The sequence below is a fragment of the Myotis yumanensis genome, unplaced genomic scaffold (assembly GCF_028538775.1).
Source record: "Myotis yumanensis isolate MYYU_CA2020_CCGP unplaced genomic scaffold, mMyoYum1.0.hap1 SCAF_23, whole genome shotgun sequence".
Taxonomy (NCBI): domain Eukaryota; kingdom Metazoa; phylum Chordata; class Mammalia; order Chiroptera; family Vespertilionidae; genus Myotis; species Myotis yumanensis.
The window spans coordinates 7,281,501-7,295,754 of NW_027223774.1; the positions used below are offsets into that span (position 1 = coordinate 7,281,501).

Consider the following 14,254-nt stretch of genomic DNA (forward strand, 5'->3'; position numbering starts at 1 on the left):
CAGGTTCAATTCCCGTCAAGGGCACATGCCAGGGTTGTGGGCTCGATCCACAGAAGGGGGTGTGCAGGAAGACAGTCGATCAATGATTCTCTCTCATCGTTGATTTTTCTCTCTCTCTCTGCCTCTCCCTTCTTCTCTGAAATCAATAAAAAAAAATATATATATATATATATATATATATATATATATATATTTTTTTTTTCAAAAAGGGAAAGGATGAAACAAATGCAATCACCTGAGCCTGGAGCATTTCCTTCTGTTCTCTGAAAAGAGCTGCAAGGGTGAGGCCCTGCCTTGGTGCGTTCGGGGTCTGCTCTGTATTTCTGTAGAGAAATCTGTCTGCAGTTAGAGGTGTCACGGAAATGCTGATACCCAACCCCGCAGCCTCCTCCTGCTTCACATGGTTCTATTGTTCCTAGGGAGTCAGGCCTGTGGACGGAGGAGAGAATCCCACGGGTGGTACATTTCCTCTGGGCCCCGACGCTACGCTGCTCGGAGCCCTCACCTCACACAAGGCCACAGGATCGCTAGTGTCCCTTCAAATGGTGTCGGGAAGTACGTATTCTTCTGGCCATGAGAGCCTCAGGTCCCACCTGTGTGGCGGCACTCCTTTATCCTGTGGAGGGTAAGTGGGGTGCGTGTCACAGGAGACCTGGGAAGTGACATCCATGCCCGTACCAGGCCTCAGGAGCAGGGGAGCCTCAGGAAAATCACTGACACAGAGCAGAGCATGTGGACGGAGACGGTGTGGGCACCGCTTCCCTTGAAAGCAAGAAACGTTGAGAAAAAACTTCAATAGTCCTAATTAAATAAACAGAAAGATGGACTGTGAAGATGACTCAGGAAAGCAAACAGTTTAAAGTGCTATGTCTCCCAAATGTATAGAAAGACCCAATGAAATCCCAATCAAAATCCCTTACTGAGAGCTCTACACACCTTTCAAAACAGGTGAAAGAGTTGCTCCATCAGTTATGAGGGCAAGTCACTTTAATTACGACAGCACCACGTTAGCACAATAGACAAGTCAGCCAAAGAACAGAATGAAATGCTGTGAACAGACAGACTCACGTACACATCGAGACGTGGTGACACAGGAAGCTCTGCAGAGAGGAGGGTGAGGCTGTCTTTTTAAAAAAAACGGCTCGGGGACAATCAGATATCCACGCCAGGAGTGGGGGGGATGGGGAGAAGAAGATCGAACCCCACCTCAGAACACACACACCAATCACTTTGTAAACAACTCTCAATCTCAACGGGAGGGGCACATCACAGGCCTTTAAGATACAGGGAAATTGCCGAAACCGGTTTGGCTCATGAATAGAGCGTCGGCCTGCGGACTGAGAGGTCCCGGGTTCGATTCCGGTCAAGGGCATGTACCTAGGTTGCGGGCACATCCCCAGTAGGAGATGTGCAGGAGGCGGCTGATCGATGTTTCTCTCTCATCGATGTTTCTGACTCTCTATCTCTCTCCTTTCCTCTCTGTAAAAAATCAATAAAAAAAATATTAAAAATAAAAAGATACAGGGAAATTTCTCAAGGTGTTAAGTCTGTGGTCGGCAAACTGTGGCTCGAGAGCCACATGTGGCTCTTTGGCCCCTTGAGTGTGGCTCTTCCACAAAATACCACGTTTTTTAGCAAAGGCCAGCTTAGGAGTACCCTAATTAAGTTAATAACAATGTACCTACCTATATAGTTTAAGTTTAAAAAATTTGGCTCTCAAAAGAAATTTCAATCGTCGTACTGTTGATATTTGGCTCTCTTGACTAATGAGTTTGCCGACCACTGTGTTAAGCTATGGAAGGATTTCAAACAGGCCACGTGCAGTGCGCTGGAGAGCTCATTACAGTCGCTGGAGGAAATGCAAAAGGTACAACCACTTTGGAAATCATTTCAGCATCATCTATTTAGACTGAAGTTACACCCACCCTAGGCCAGTGATGGCGAACCTTTTGAGCTCGGCGTGTCAGCATTTGGAAAAACCCTAACTTAACTCTAGTGCCGTGTCACATATAGAAATTTTTTGATCTTTGCAACCATAGTAAAACAAAGACATATATTTGATATTTATTTTATATATTTAAGTGCCATTTAACAAAGAAAAATCAACCAAAAAATGAGTTCGCGTGTCACCTCTGACTGGGAATTGAACCAGGATCACCTTTGAGTCACGCTGGTAAAGCTGTTTGTACATGTACATGCATGTCAATACTGCTTTCATACTGAGTAAGTTGTAGATTTTAAGTTAACAATTGAATGGAAGAGCTCAACAATACCAAAAGCTTGTCTTCCAAAAGAACCAGTAAAATATAAGCATTTGTAGTGAGACGGATGAAGAGAAAACTAGTGCACGCAGAGTATTTAGAAATTCAACAGGAGACATAAACCCCATTAAAGAAGCTTTTTTAGTTTTAAAGACTACTATAAATGCATTTACTTCATCAAATTTTGAAATCATGGGTGAATTGTAATTTTATGATCCTACAGAAACTGTTAACTCCCGACAACGTAGCAGGTGAATTTTCTGGATAAGCAACAGGGCACAGATTTCCCAAGACAACCCCAATTTCCTAATTTGTACTTGACAGCTGAGCCAATGCTTTGAGACAAGAATAAATGATACACATGAGAAAGGAGGGCAGAAAAGGAATGTTATATTCAGATACTATTTCATCCACATGGAAAAAAAGAGATTCAAGGAATTACTTATTTAAAAGAGAAAATGGCCCTGGCCGGTGTTGCTCAGTGGCTGGCCAGCGCCTGGAGGGTCCTGGGTTCGATTTCCACTGCAGGGCAGGTATCCAGGTTGCAGGCTTGACCCTGTCCCTGGTCCAGGGTGCCTCCCACAGTGATATATCTCTTCCCCCTCACCCCCCACTCTCTTCCTCGTCACCTTCCCTTCCACTCTCTCTAAAAATCAATGGAAAGTATTTCCTCACTTCTTGGGTGAGCGTTAAAAAAGAGAGAGGCCCCAATCGGTTTGGCTCAGTGGATAGAGCATCGGCCTTCGGACTGAAGGGTCCCGGGTTCGATTCCGGTCAAGGGCACATGCCTGGGTTGCAGGCTCGGTCCCCAGTGGGGGGCGTGCAGGAGGCAGCCGATCCATGATTCCCTCTCATCATTGATGTTTCCATCTCTCCCTTCCTCTCTGAAATCAATAAGTATATTTTAAGCCCTAACCGCTTTGGCTCAGTGGATAGAGCGTTGGCCTGAGGACTCAAGGGTCCCGGGTTCGATTCCGGTCAAGGGCATGTATCTTGGTTGCAGGCACATCCCCAGTAGGGAGCGTGCAGGAGGCAGCTGATGGATGTTTCTAACTCTCTATCCCTCTCCCTTCCCGTCTGTAAAAAATCAATAAAATATATTTTATATATTTAAAAAGAGAGAGAGAAAATATTCGCCCCAAATAAGCAGATTTTTACATTCATACACTTCAAAGTGTTAGGGTCACAGGAGGAGGACCGCCCGAGGCCAAAGGGGTAAGGGATTAGGAGGTTATGACGTCACCTGCATAACCAGATGGGCTGAGCCCAAAAATGGCGCCAAAGACGGGGAGTCGGAGGTTTTCAAAGGACCCTGGGCGGGTCGCAGGGGAGAGGTGATGTGGTCTCAGCGGCCTGAAGGTCGGTCCCCGGGGAGGCATCCATGCAATTATTATTATCTTCTTTTCCATGCAATTATTTGATCGGCCTTCACACAAAGGACAGGAGCTCACTGACCTGGCAGCCGCACGGGAGCGTCCAGATGTGACACTTCCGGGAACGGACTCGGCTGCTGCAAGCGGCGCTCAGATATTGCGTCATCCGGCGGCGGCAGGCGGGGTCCTGAGGCCTAAGCCGAACCACGAGCCACTTCCGCGTTCCCCGCCCGGCAATATGGCGGCGCCCTGTGGCCGCGCCCCCGCCGCACGGGGGCCGCCATGTTGGGAGGCCTGACTGCCGTACAGAAGGCAAAGCCGGGACCACGGAGCCAGGAGCCAGGATGGCGGGCAGGTGAGCAGCTGGCAGGTGAGCAGCTCGCGAATTTAATCTCGTTTCCTGGCACTTCGACTGTTGTGGAAAGTGAGTGTTTTTTCAGAGATTCAAGCTTGGGGAGGCAAATAAGCGAGTTAAATTGCGTTGGGCGGTCTGGGCAAAGGAGGCTTAGGACAGCAACTTTTTTTTCTTTTTTTTTCCCCAGAGAGGGAAGGAGGGAGGGGTAGAGAGGGAGAGAAGAGGGGAGAGCAGGGGAGGAGGAGGGAGGGGAGAGAAACACGGATGAGAGAGAGAGCGCGGACCCTGTACCTCTGCACAGGGGCTCAAACCCCAAACCAACCTGCTCAGGTGCCCTCACCGGGAATCGAACCCAGGACCTGTCCTGCGCCCTGGATGGTGCTCCAACCGGTGGAGCCACACCAGTCAGGGCATGAATGCAGCTTTTATTTTACAGTTTGTACATTTTTTAAGTTTAAATTCTTTTATTGTTTATTCCATGAGTCCCCCATTGACCTCTCCCCGGCCACCCCCGACAACATTAAAAAACAAACAAAAAAACAAGTTTCTTGAGCTCAGTTGTTGCTATAGCAGCAGAGAATAAAATTCTGCAAAGAGGAAAAAGGTCATACGTCTAGTAAATAGACACCAACAGGAAGCTTCTGGGGGAAATTTTCTTGCAGGAAGTGGTTTTTAAGAACAGAAGAAGATTTCGAGAAACTGGCACAGAGTGAGGCCGGCCGTCACCGCCCAGGGAAAAAGCTGCTGGGAGGGGGGCCTCGGAGACAGGCCTCCAACAGTGAGGCCAGCAAAGGTCTGGAGCCCATGAGAAAGGCACAACCAGGTTTGAGAATCCAGAAATAATGTCTGTTGTGTTTTGGCCAAGGTCCCAAGATAAGCCAAAGGGAGAAGTCTTTCTAGCAAAAGGTGCTGGGATAATTGTGTCTCTATTTCCAGAAAAAGAAAATTGAGACCCTGACTCCAACCGTAAACATAAATGAACTCAGAATAGATCGTAGATTCAGCGGAACAGCTGAAACTATGAAATTTAGAAAAGCAGACGGGAGGGAGGCAATCTTCCTGAACCCAAGTTAGCAAAAGAATTCTGAGAGAAGACAGTAATAGATGAGCCATGAAATAAAAGTAAAACTTGATTAAAATGTAAAATGTTTGTATTTCTAAGCACAAAGTTTAAGAAAGTGAAGAATGGAGCCAGAGATTGGGAGAAAAAAATTTCCACATCACACATCCGGTGAAGGACTTGCATTCAAAATATATAAAGAATTTGCCAAACTCAATAACAGCCAACAACCATCCAATTAGTTCCTGTATGAGGTCATGACATTTTCTAATAACTCAATTGTGGTGATGATGGCACAGCTCTGACCTTCCTAAATGTTAGTAAATTGTACAATTACTACACGAATATTATATATATCTCAAAATGGTGAATCTTGGTTCATGGGTCAACACTCAACCACTGAGCCACACCAGCCAGGACAATTAATTTTTTTCAAAAAAAAAATAATTTGAATAATAAGAGGATCATAATATAAACTGAACATAATTTTCCCTGGCTGATTTGGCTCAGTGGATAGAGTGTCAGCCTGCGGACTGAAGGGTCCCAGGTTCAGTTCTGGTCAAGGGCACATGCCTGGGTTGTGGGCTCAGTCACTAGTGGGGGTGCAGGAGGCAGCCAATCAATGGAAGCAGCCAATCAAAGGTTCTCTCTCATCATTGATGTTTCTATCTCTCCCTCTCCCTTCTCTGAAATATATATATATATATATATAGAGAGAGAGAGAGAGAGAGAGAGAAATAAACTGAACTGTAATTGAATTTAGTTTTTCATGTATATTCCATGTTTTTTTATTTTTTGTTTTTTTAAAAATATATTTTATTGATTTTTTTACAGAGAGGAAGGGAGAGAGATAGAGAGTTAGAAACACCAATGAGAGAGAAACATCGATCAGCTGCCTCCTGCACATCTCCTACTGGGGATGTGCCGGAAACCTAGGTACATGCCCTTGACCGGAATCGAACCTGGGACCCTTCAGTCCGCAGGCCGACGCTCTATCCACTGAGCCAAACCGGTTTCGGCTATTCCATGTTTTTTTAAATAAAAAGTTTATTTAGAGACATAGAGGTAGAAGTAGTGAGCTGTGGAAGAAATAGGCTTCAGGAAACAAATTACAGAAGCATAGGGGGCCCATGGAGTTTAGGAGACCAGAGAGAGAGCTATGCGTTGAGAGAAGAAAGTGGGGGGGGGGGGGGGGGGGGCGGGGAGAAGGCATAGCATGCTCCAGAGAGTCACCATGATACTTTACATTTATGTGACTCTAGTTACCATCCCACTAGTTCACCCATGACTTTATTATATTATAGCCACTTTTATATTAATTACATGTAGATATACATAAACATTTTGTAATATGGAAATATGTGTGTGAAAAATTACAGTAAAAGTATATTCTATCTGTTTTCCCCAGTTTTACTGTAATATAATAAACATGAATTAGACTTTAATAACTTTATTTTGGGAAAATTTATATTTACATAAAAATCACAAAGTACTACTACAAAGAGATCACATATAACTTCATTTGACTTCCCCTCATGTGAACATTTTGGATAACCATGGTACCTTTGTCAAACTGAGAAATTAACATTGGTATAATACACAACCAAATTACAGATGCTACTCGTATTTCACAAGTTTTTCCACTACCATCCTTTTTCTGACCCAGGATTCAACCCGAAACACAATATTGCATTGAAACACCATGTTTCCTTAATTATCTCTATTCTGTGACCATTTCTCCATCTTTTACTCACTGACGTCCTCAATCATTTTGAGGAATACTAGTCAGGTATCCTATATAATAAAAGGCTAATATGTAAATCGACGGAACGACCAGTGGCTATGACACGCACTGACCACCAGGAGGCAGATGCTCAACGCAGGAGCTGCCCTCTGGTGGTCAGTGCAGTCCCACAGTTCCCGCTCGGCTAGAATCCAGGCTGACTGCTGGTGAGTGCAGTGATTGGTGCAGGCTTCTCCACCTCCCCCTGCTCCTGAGGGGCAATCCATAGGGGCAGCAGCCACCTCTCTCACCTGTTGTTGGCACTGTCCCCAATCACTGCTGTGCTGCCGTCAGTGGGTCAGCATGTGGGAGCAGTGGTGGGAGCGGGATTGCCTTCAGATGGGGGGTTGCCACAGCAGGAGGGGCAGGGGGCATGGGGAATGGGCCGAGACCCACCCCTGAGACCCGCCCCTGTGCCCACTGCAGCCTCAGCCTTGAGGCCCACATTTTCCATTCAAGCTGCATGAATCCGTGCACTGGGCCCCTAGTTATTAATAACTAATTACAATGGTATCACACACAGGCAGGCCCAGGTGTCAGGGCCTCCAAAGGATCAGCCCATATGTGCATGGAACCCCAGATGCTTCCTCCCGTTACCCCAGTACATTGACCCCCCCAAAAGTTCATCCATCATTTAACCCCCAAACAAACCCGAGTCACATAGAAAATTCACCGACTAACACCACTCTGCAGTTTGAAATTGCGCAGCCCCACAGAGAGTTAGCAGCAAAAAAATGGCAAAATGTGCCCTCGGGACTAAGACATTTATATCTGAAGGTTTTTAACCACAAGAGCAGGTCCTGACTGAGGCCACAGGCACCCTAGTCTCACAATACACCCTATTGTGGACACCTTAGGGCTCCCCTGCAATGCCACTCGCATCACCCAACTTGGACAGGCCCTCTCTCCCCTCTGTGCACCCAGAGACCCAGACACTGACCTGACTCCACAGATCACCAGGACCCACCAACAACTGCACTAAATTTACGGAACTCTGCTCCTTTCCTCATTACCCGCCAAAGGTCTCAGGCATTTTTGCAGACAATAAGACAACTGCATTTCCGGGTTTTCCACAGGTAGGGGAGGGCAGTTGGGGACGATCAGGCCGACAGGGGAGCAGTTTAGGCCGCGGGATCGGGGCCTAAACTGGCAGTCGGACATCCCCCAAGGGGTCCCAGATTGGAGAGGGTGCAGGCCAGGCTGAGGGACACCCCCCTCCCATGCACAAATGTCGTGTACCAGGCCACCAGTGGAAACATAAAAAAATGAGATTGTAAAATTTATGCAGCAACTCTGGGAAACAGTACAGATTCCTTAAAAATTAAAGAAGAGATCTACCATACAGCCCAGCAATTCCACTTATGGTATTTATCTAAAGAAAACAAAATAGCCGAGACCAGTTTGGCTCAGTGGATAGAGCGTCGGCCTGCGGACTCAAGGGTCCCAGGTTCGATTCCAGTCAAGGGCTTGTACCTGGGTTGCGGGCACATCCCCAGTGGGAGATGTGTAGGACGCGGCTGATCGATGTTTCTCTCTCATCGATGTTTCTGGCTCTCTATCTCTCTCCCTTCCTCTCTGTAAAAAACCAATAAAATATATTTAATAAAAAAAAAAAAAGAAAACAAAATATCTCAAAAAGATATCTGCATAACTGTGTTCATTACAGAACTATTTACAATAGACAAGAAAAGGAAACAACCTAAGTGTTAATCGATGGACTAACGGACAAAGGTGTGTTATGTATGTATGTTATATATACACTAGAGGTCCAATGTATGAAATTTGTGCAAGAGTAGGCCTTCCTTCCCATGGCTGCCAGCACCTGGGACCTGGGACCCGGGACCCAGCACTGCCCACCCGCTGCAGCCTGCTGGTCAGTGGCCTGAACCTCCCTCTTTGGGGCAGTCGTGGAGCTCCCCCCACCCCCTGATTGATCACCCTGTCGGCTGGTGGCCTGGGCCTCCCTCTGTGGAGCAATCATGGGGTGATGGCCGGGCCCCCAACCAATTGCATTGCACCCACCTTGGCTGGCCTGGCACCAGTCAGTGGGTATCATAGTGTGGTTCCAGATGGTCGTCTGGACGGTCGTCCTGCTGTTGGGCCATTCAGTCGATTTACATATTACACTTTTATTATATAGGATTATATACCTATGTACATAATGGGATATTATTCAGCCATGAGAAAGCAGGATATCCTGACATTTGCAACTCATGCTTGGACCTTGAGGATATTATGCTAAGTGAGATAAGTCAGAGAAAGACAAATACTGCCCTGACTGGTTTGGCTCAGTGGATAGAGCGTCGGCCTGCAGACTCAAGGGTACCAGGTTCGATTCCAGTCAAGGGCATGTACCTTGGTTGCAGGCACATACCCAGTGCGGGGTATGCAGGAGGCTGCTGATCGATGTTTCTCTCTCATCGATGTTTCTAACTCTCCATCCCTCTCCCTTCCTCTCTGTAAAAAATCAATAAAATATATTTAAAGAAAAGACAAATACTGTATGATCTCACTTATATGTAGAATCTAAAACAAAACAAACTCACTGATACAGAGAAAAGATTGCTGGTTGCCAGAGGAGTAGGGATGGTGGGGATGGTCAAAAGGTACAAACTTCCACTTAAAAATAACTCCAAAAATAACAACAAAAACAATAATAATATAATGTTGATCATCATTAGCCATTAGGAAAATACAGTTAAGCTCAAGATCAAATACTACTACATGCCTATTGGAATGGTTAATGTAAAATGTAACGACAACACCAAGTGCTGGGAAGGATGAAGAGCAATTAAATCTCACATATGTGGCCCTAACTGGTTTGGCTCAGTGGATAGAGCGTCGGCCTGCGGACTGGGTGTCCCAGGTTCGATTCTGGTCAAGGGCATGTACCTTGGTTGCAGGCATACCCCCACTGGGAGGTGTGTGGGAGGCAGCTGATCGATGTTTCTAACTCTCTATCCCGCTCCCTTCCTCTCTGTAAAAAATCAATAAAATATATATATTTTAAAAAATCTCACATATGTGGCTAGTAGAATGGCCAAAGTAGAAGACACTGAACATACCAAGTGGTGGAGAGGATGTTGAGCAACTCAGACTTCACACATTGCTGGGAAGAATGTAAAATAGTACAGCCATTCTGGAAGAGTTTGGTAATTTCTTATAAAGCTAAATATAACTTAGCAAATATCCCAATAATCATTACCTGTATATGTATTGTAGAAGAATAGACGTTTACATTCACACAAAACACTGTACGCAGACTTCATAGCATCATTATGATTTATAACAGCTGAAACCAGGAAACAATACAAATCTTTCACGAGTTTGAATGGCTAAACAAACTGGTATATCCAGTGTATGTATGTACTCACTAATAAAAAGAAAACTATTCTCAACTCAATTAAGAGCAATTTGCCAAGTGACAAAAACACGAAATGCTTACATGATCCCCATTAGTAAAACATTATAAATTTGTATAAATAAATACAATTGATTTATATAAAACGTATAAAATCCAATTATAAAAATGATTCCTATAACATTCATGAAATAACAAAATTAAACTGATGGAAAACAGGTCAAGTGCTTGCCAGAGGTAGGTTTAGATAGAGGATATGAGCCTAAAAAACATTAGGACGGGGGAGTCTGTGGATTAAGCAATTTTCCATCATGATTGTGGTTATGTGGCTCTATATAAGGTAATAAAGCTTAGAATTACAAACTTAAAAAAAAATACATGTAAAGTCTAATAGAATCCAAATAAGGTTAAGAGTTTCATTTACAGTATACTACCAATGTCATTTTTCTGGATTCAATAAAAAATGGTTTTATCAGATGTTTTTACTGGGAGTAGCTTGGTAAAGAATACTAGGAAAGTCTATGGACTGTTTTGCAATTTCTTGTAAGTTAAAATAATTTCGTAAACATTTTATAAAAATAACTTTGAAGGTGGTTTTATAAAATATTTGGCCATACTTATAAACTTGATTGGGTAAGTATAAATATGTTATATTTATAAATTTAAAATGTTTTCTTTTAAACTATTGCTGTTTGATAAATTTTCAATTAACTTTCAAGCCAAAGAAAGGTGAGAGCTAATCGTATGAGGTCATAGAACACTCCTATGTTGCATTTAACACTAAAAATTAATCAGGAGTGAGGAAAGCACACTAGTTTTTATCAGGTGAATTATCTAATGTAAAATGAAATGAAGTTAGACTTATATCAGAGAACACTCAGCCCAGCTGATGTTGCTCAGTGGTTGAGTGTTGAACTATGAACCAGGTCATGGTTTGATTCTCATTGTTGTGCCACCTCGATTCCAGGTAGGGGGCGTGCAGGAGGCAGCTGATCAATGATTCTCACTCATCATTGATGTTTCTCTCTCTCTCTCTCCCTTCCTCTCTGAAATCAATGAAAAAAATATTTAAAAGAAACGAAGCATGCTGAAGTTTGAGGACCATTGGTACAGATTCAAAATAGAAACCACCACCACCAGTGGTGTAGCACAGTTTGGTCTTTAAAAAACAAAAACAAAAACCCACTCAAACATTATCCCTTTTCATAGAACTTCTTTCTTTTGTAAGTTCTCTGATATTTACTAAAAGTGCTCTAAATTTAGCATGTTCATAAAGCCTTAACTTCTATATGATTTTCAAACAATGGGTTAGAATGCATCAGTGAAATTGTCAATACAATGCAGTTCTCTTAAAGTTTGTGTCCAGTGTGAACTGTGACTCTCACTGAGGTCTTCTTTCTGGGTAGAGGCTTTCCCATGGTTACCACATTTCTTTGTTTTTTATCGTTTGTCTGTTTTTCATACTTCTACGAACAATGAACACACCGATGATCTATGACAATCCCTGATAATAAAGTCTATCTTCCCACGGAAAGCTTTCCTCGTCTCTGTATACACAGAATTTGTCTCAATATGCACTTTTCATACGTATATTGAAGCCAGAAAGTTTTGTTGAGGCATATAACGAAGCTGGAAAGGCATCTTCACACTGGACGTATCAGAGTTTTTCCAACATGTTTTCACTGACAGAAAATGTGAGGTAAGGATCACTCAAGGCACTACCACAGTCACTGTCCTCACCAAGCTAATCTCCCGGGTAAATTCCTTAATCTCCTCAGGGCACACGTTTGACAACAGGCATTACCATGTTTGCATTCTGATCTGCTGGAAACACTGATGTTTAATGAGGTCCCGGTTGTCCCAGAAGGCATTCCACAGAAATTGCATGAATAGGTGTGTTGTTCCGCATGACTTCCCTCACAGGTAGTGACCGTGACCCTCCATTAGAAGAATTTTCAGCTTGAGTGAATCTACCCATTTCTCGGGTGTGCGTCTTCTGATGTTTAACAAGGTGTGACAATTGGGAGAAGGCTTTCTCACAGATGCTGCACTCGTAGGGTCTCTCTCCTGTGCGAGTTCTTTGGTGGACACTGAGGACTGACTTTGTGGCGAAGGCTTTCCCACACGCCTTGCACTCGTAAGGTTTCTCTCCTGTGTGACTTCTCTGATGGGTCATGAGGCCATACTTGTGAGAATATTGTTTTCCACACTCACCACATACAAAGGGTGTCTTTCCCGTGTGACATCGCTCATGTTGCCTGAGGCTTATCTTCTGGCTGAAGGCCTTCCCACACTCACTGCATCCGTAGGGTTTTTCTCCTGTGTGAGTCCGCTGATGTATGATGAGGGTGCACTTAGTGGTGAAGCCTTTTCCACATTCCTCACATATGTACAATTTCTCTCCTGTATGAGTTCGCTGGTGTATAGTAAGCTTGCGCTTCACGGCGAAGCCTTTTCCACACTCACTGCACACGTAAGATTTTTCCCCCGTGTGAGATCTTTGATGGACAATGAGGTTACTCTTCACAGCGAAGTCTCTTCCACATTCATCACATACGTAGGGTTTCTCTCCAGTGTGTGTGCGCTGATGTACAACAAGATAGTGCTGCATGGTGAAGCCTTTCCCACACTCGCTGCACACGTAGGGTTTCTCCCCTGTGTGGGTTCGCTGATGCACAATTAGATTGCTCTTCACAGTGAAGCCTTTCCCACACTCGTTGCAAACATAAGGCTTCTCTCCACTATGTGTTCGCTGATGTGCCATGAGGTAGCGCTTCACGGTGAACCCTTTCCCGCAGTCACTGCATATGTAGGATTTCTCTCCTGAATGGGTTTGCTGATGTCTGGTGAGACCAGCGTTCACAGGAGAGCCCTTTCTGTATTCGTTGGTTATAGAGAGTTGGTCTCGTGTTTGAGTTTTCTGATGTTGAGTGAGAATGACATTTCTGGAGGATTTCCATGAATCACACCCATGGCTTTTCTCCCCTGTATGAATGCCCCCATGGTTAATGAGCTGAGATGTCCTGATGCAGGCTTTCTCACCTTGGATGCATGCTTGGGATTTCTCTATTTTATGAGTCTTCTGATGCTTAGAGACTTGTAATTCAGTGCTGATGTGTTTTTCACTCTTAGGGATTTCCGTTCCAGTGTACAACTGTTCATGATTATCATGTAGAAAGGATTTCTCATCTCCATTAAACTCAACGGGGTTCTTTACTTCATATCTTTGCTTCTGGTTAATTAAACTTGATTTCAAAGCGTTCCTACATAATTCCAACATACGATTACGCATTATGGCTATATTGGTTCTGCTCAGATGAAAAGTATTTCTAAGTGCATTCCTTTCATGGCATTGTTGGATGCTCCTCAGAACTATTTGGTTGTGAGAGTGCTCTTGCAGACAACTGTCAACTTTCCTGATTCCTAGTAGAGAGAGAATAACAAATTTCTTAGAATAAAAGTGCTTGGCCCTGGCCAGTGCTTCTCAGTGGTTAGATTCAGCCTGTGCACCGAAGGGTTGCAGGTTCGATTCCCAGTCAAGGGCTGGTACCTGGGTTGCAGGTTCAATCCCCAGCCCCAGTCGGGGTGCATGTGGGAGGCAACCAATCTAGGTGTCTGTCTCACATCGATGTCTTTCTCTCTCTCTCTCTCTCTCCTTCCCTTCCTCCACTCTCTATAAATCATGGAAAAAATATCCTCGGGTGAGCATTAACAAAAACAAACCAACAAAAGAATAAAAGTGCTTAAAAGATGATGTGGTGGGGACTGGCTCTTCATTGTCGACCATCCTGTCCCATAAAGATGTTAAGGTGAAGAAGTATCAGATCCAAGAAGAAAAAAAGAGTATGTTTAAAGCAAAACAACCACAAAGAGAAAGAGTTCGCCGAAACCGGTTTGGCTCGGTGGATAGAGCGTTGGCCTGCAGACTGAGGGGTCCCGGGTTCGATTCCGGTCAAGGGCATGTACCTGGGTTGCGGGAACATCCCCAGTAGGAGGTGTGCAGGAGGCACCTGATCGATGTTTCTCTCTCATCGATGTTTCTAACTCTCTATCTCTCTCCC

The 14,254-nt window shown here is 44.4% G+C and overlaps 2 protein-coding genes across 4 annotated transcripts in view; both read right to left on the minus strand.

Moving 5' to 3' along the window:
- The window catches only part of LOC138999467 (zinc finger protein 615-like), a 42,802-nt gene extending 39,053 nt beyond the window's left edge, over positions 1-3,749 (minus strand). Inside the window, exons 1-2 of one of the 2 annotated variants that reach the window (XM_070401583.1) lie at positions 3,505-3,749; positions 506-616 (exon numbers count right to left, since the gene is read on the minus strand). The gene's annotated coding sequence lies outside the window, so the exon portion shown is untranslated. Of the gene's footprint in view, positions 1-505; positions 628-3,504 lie in introns of those variants that run through there. The other variant, XM_070401584.1, reaches the window with a different exon arrangement.
- The window catches only part of ZNF614 (zinc finger protein 614), a 65,081-nt gene that overhangs the window by 9,847 nt on the left and 40,980 nt on the right, over positions 1-14,254 (minus strand). The window contains exon 6 of one of the 2 annotated variants that reach the window (XM_070401590.1): positions 10,097-12,896. In XM_070401590.1, coding sequence (XP_070257691.1) covers positions 12,034-12,896 — 863 coding nt within the window. In that variant the 3' untranslated portion in view covers positions 10,097-12,033. Of the gene's footprint in view, positions 13,617-14,254 lie in introns of those variants that run through there. The other variant, XM_070401589.1, reaches the window with a different exon arrangement.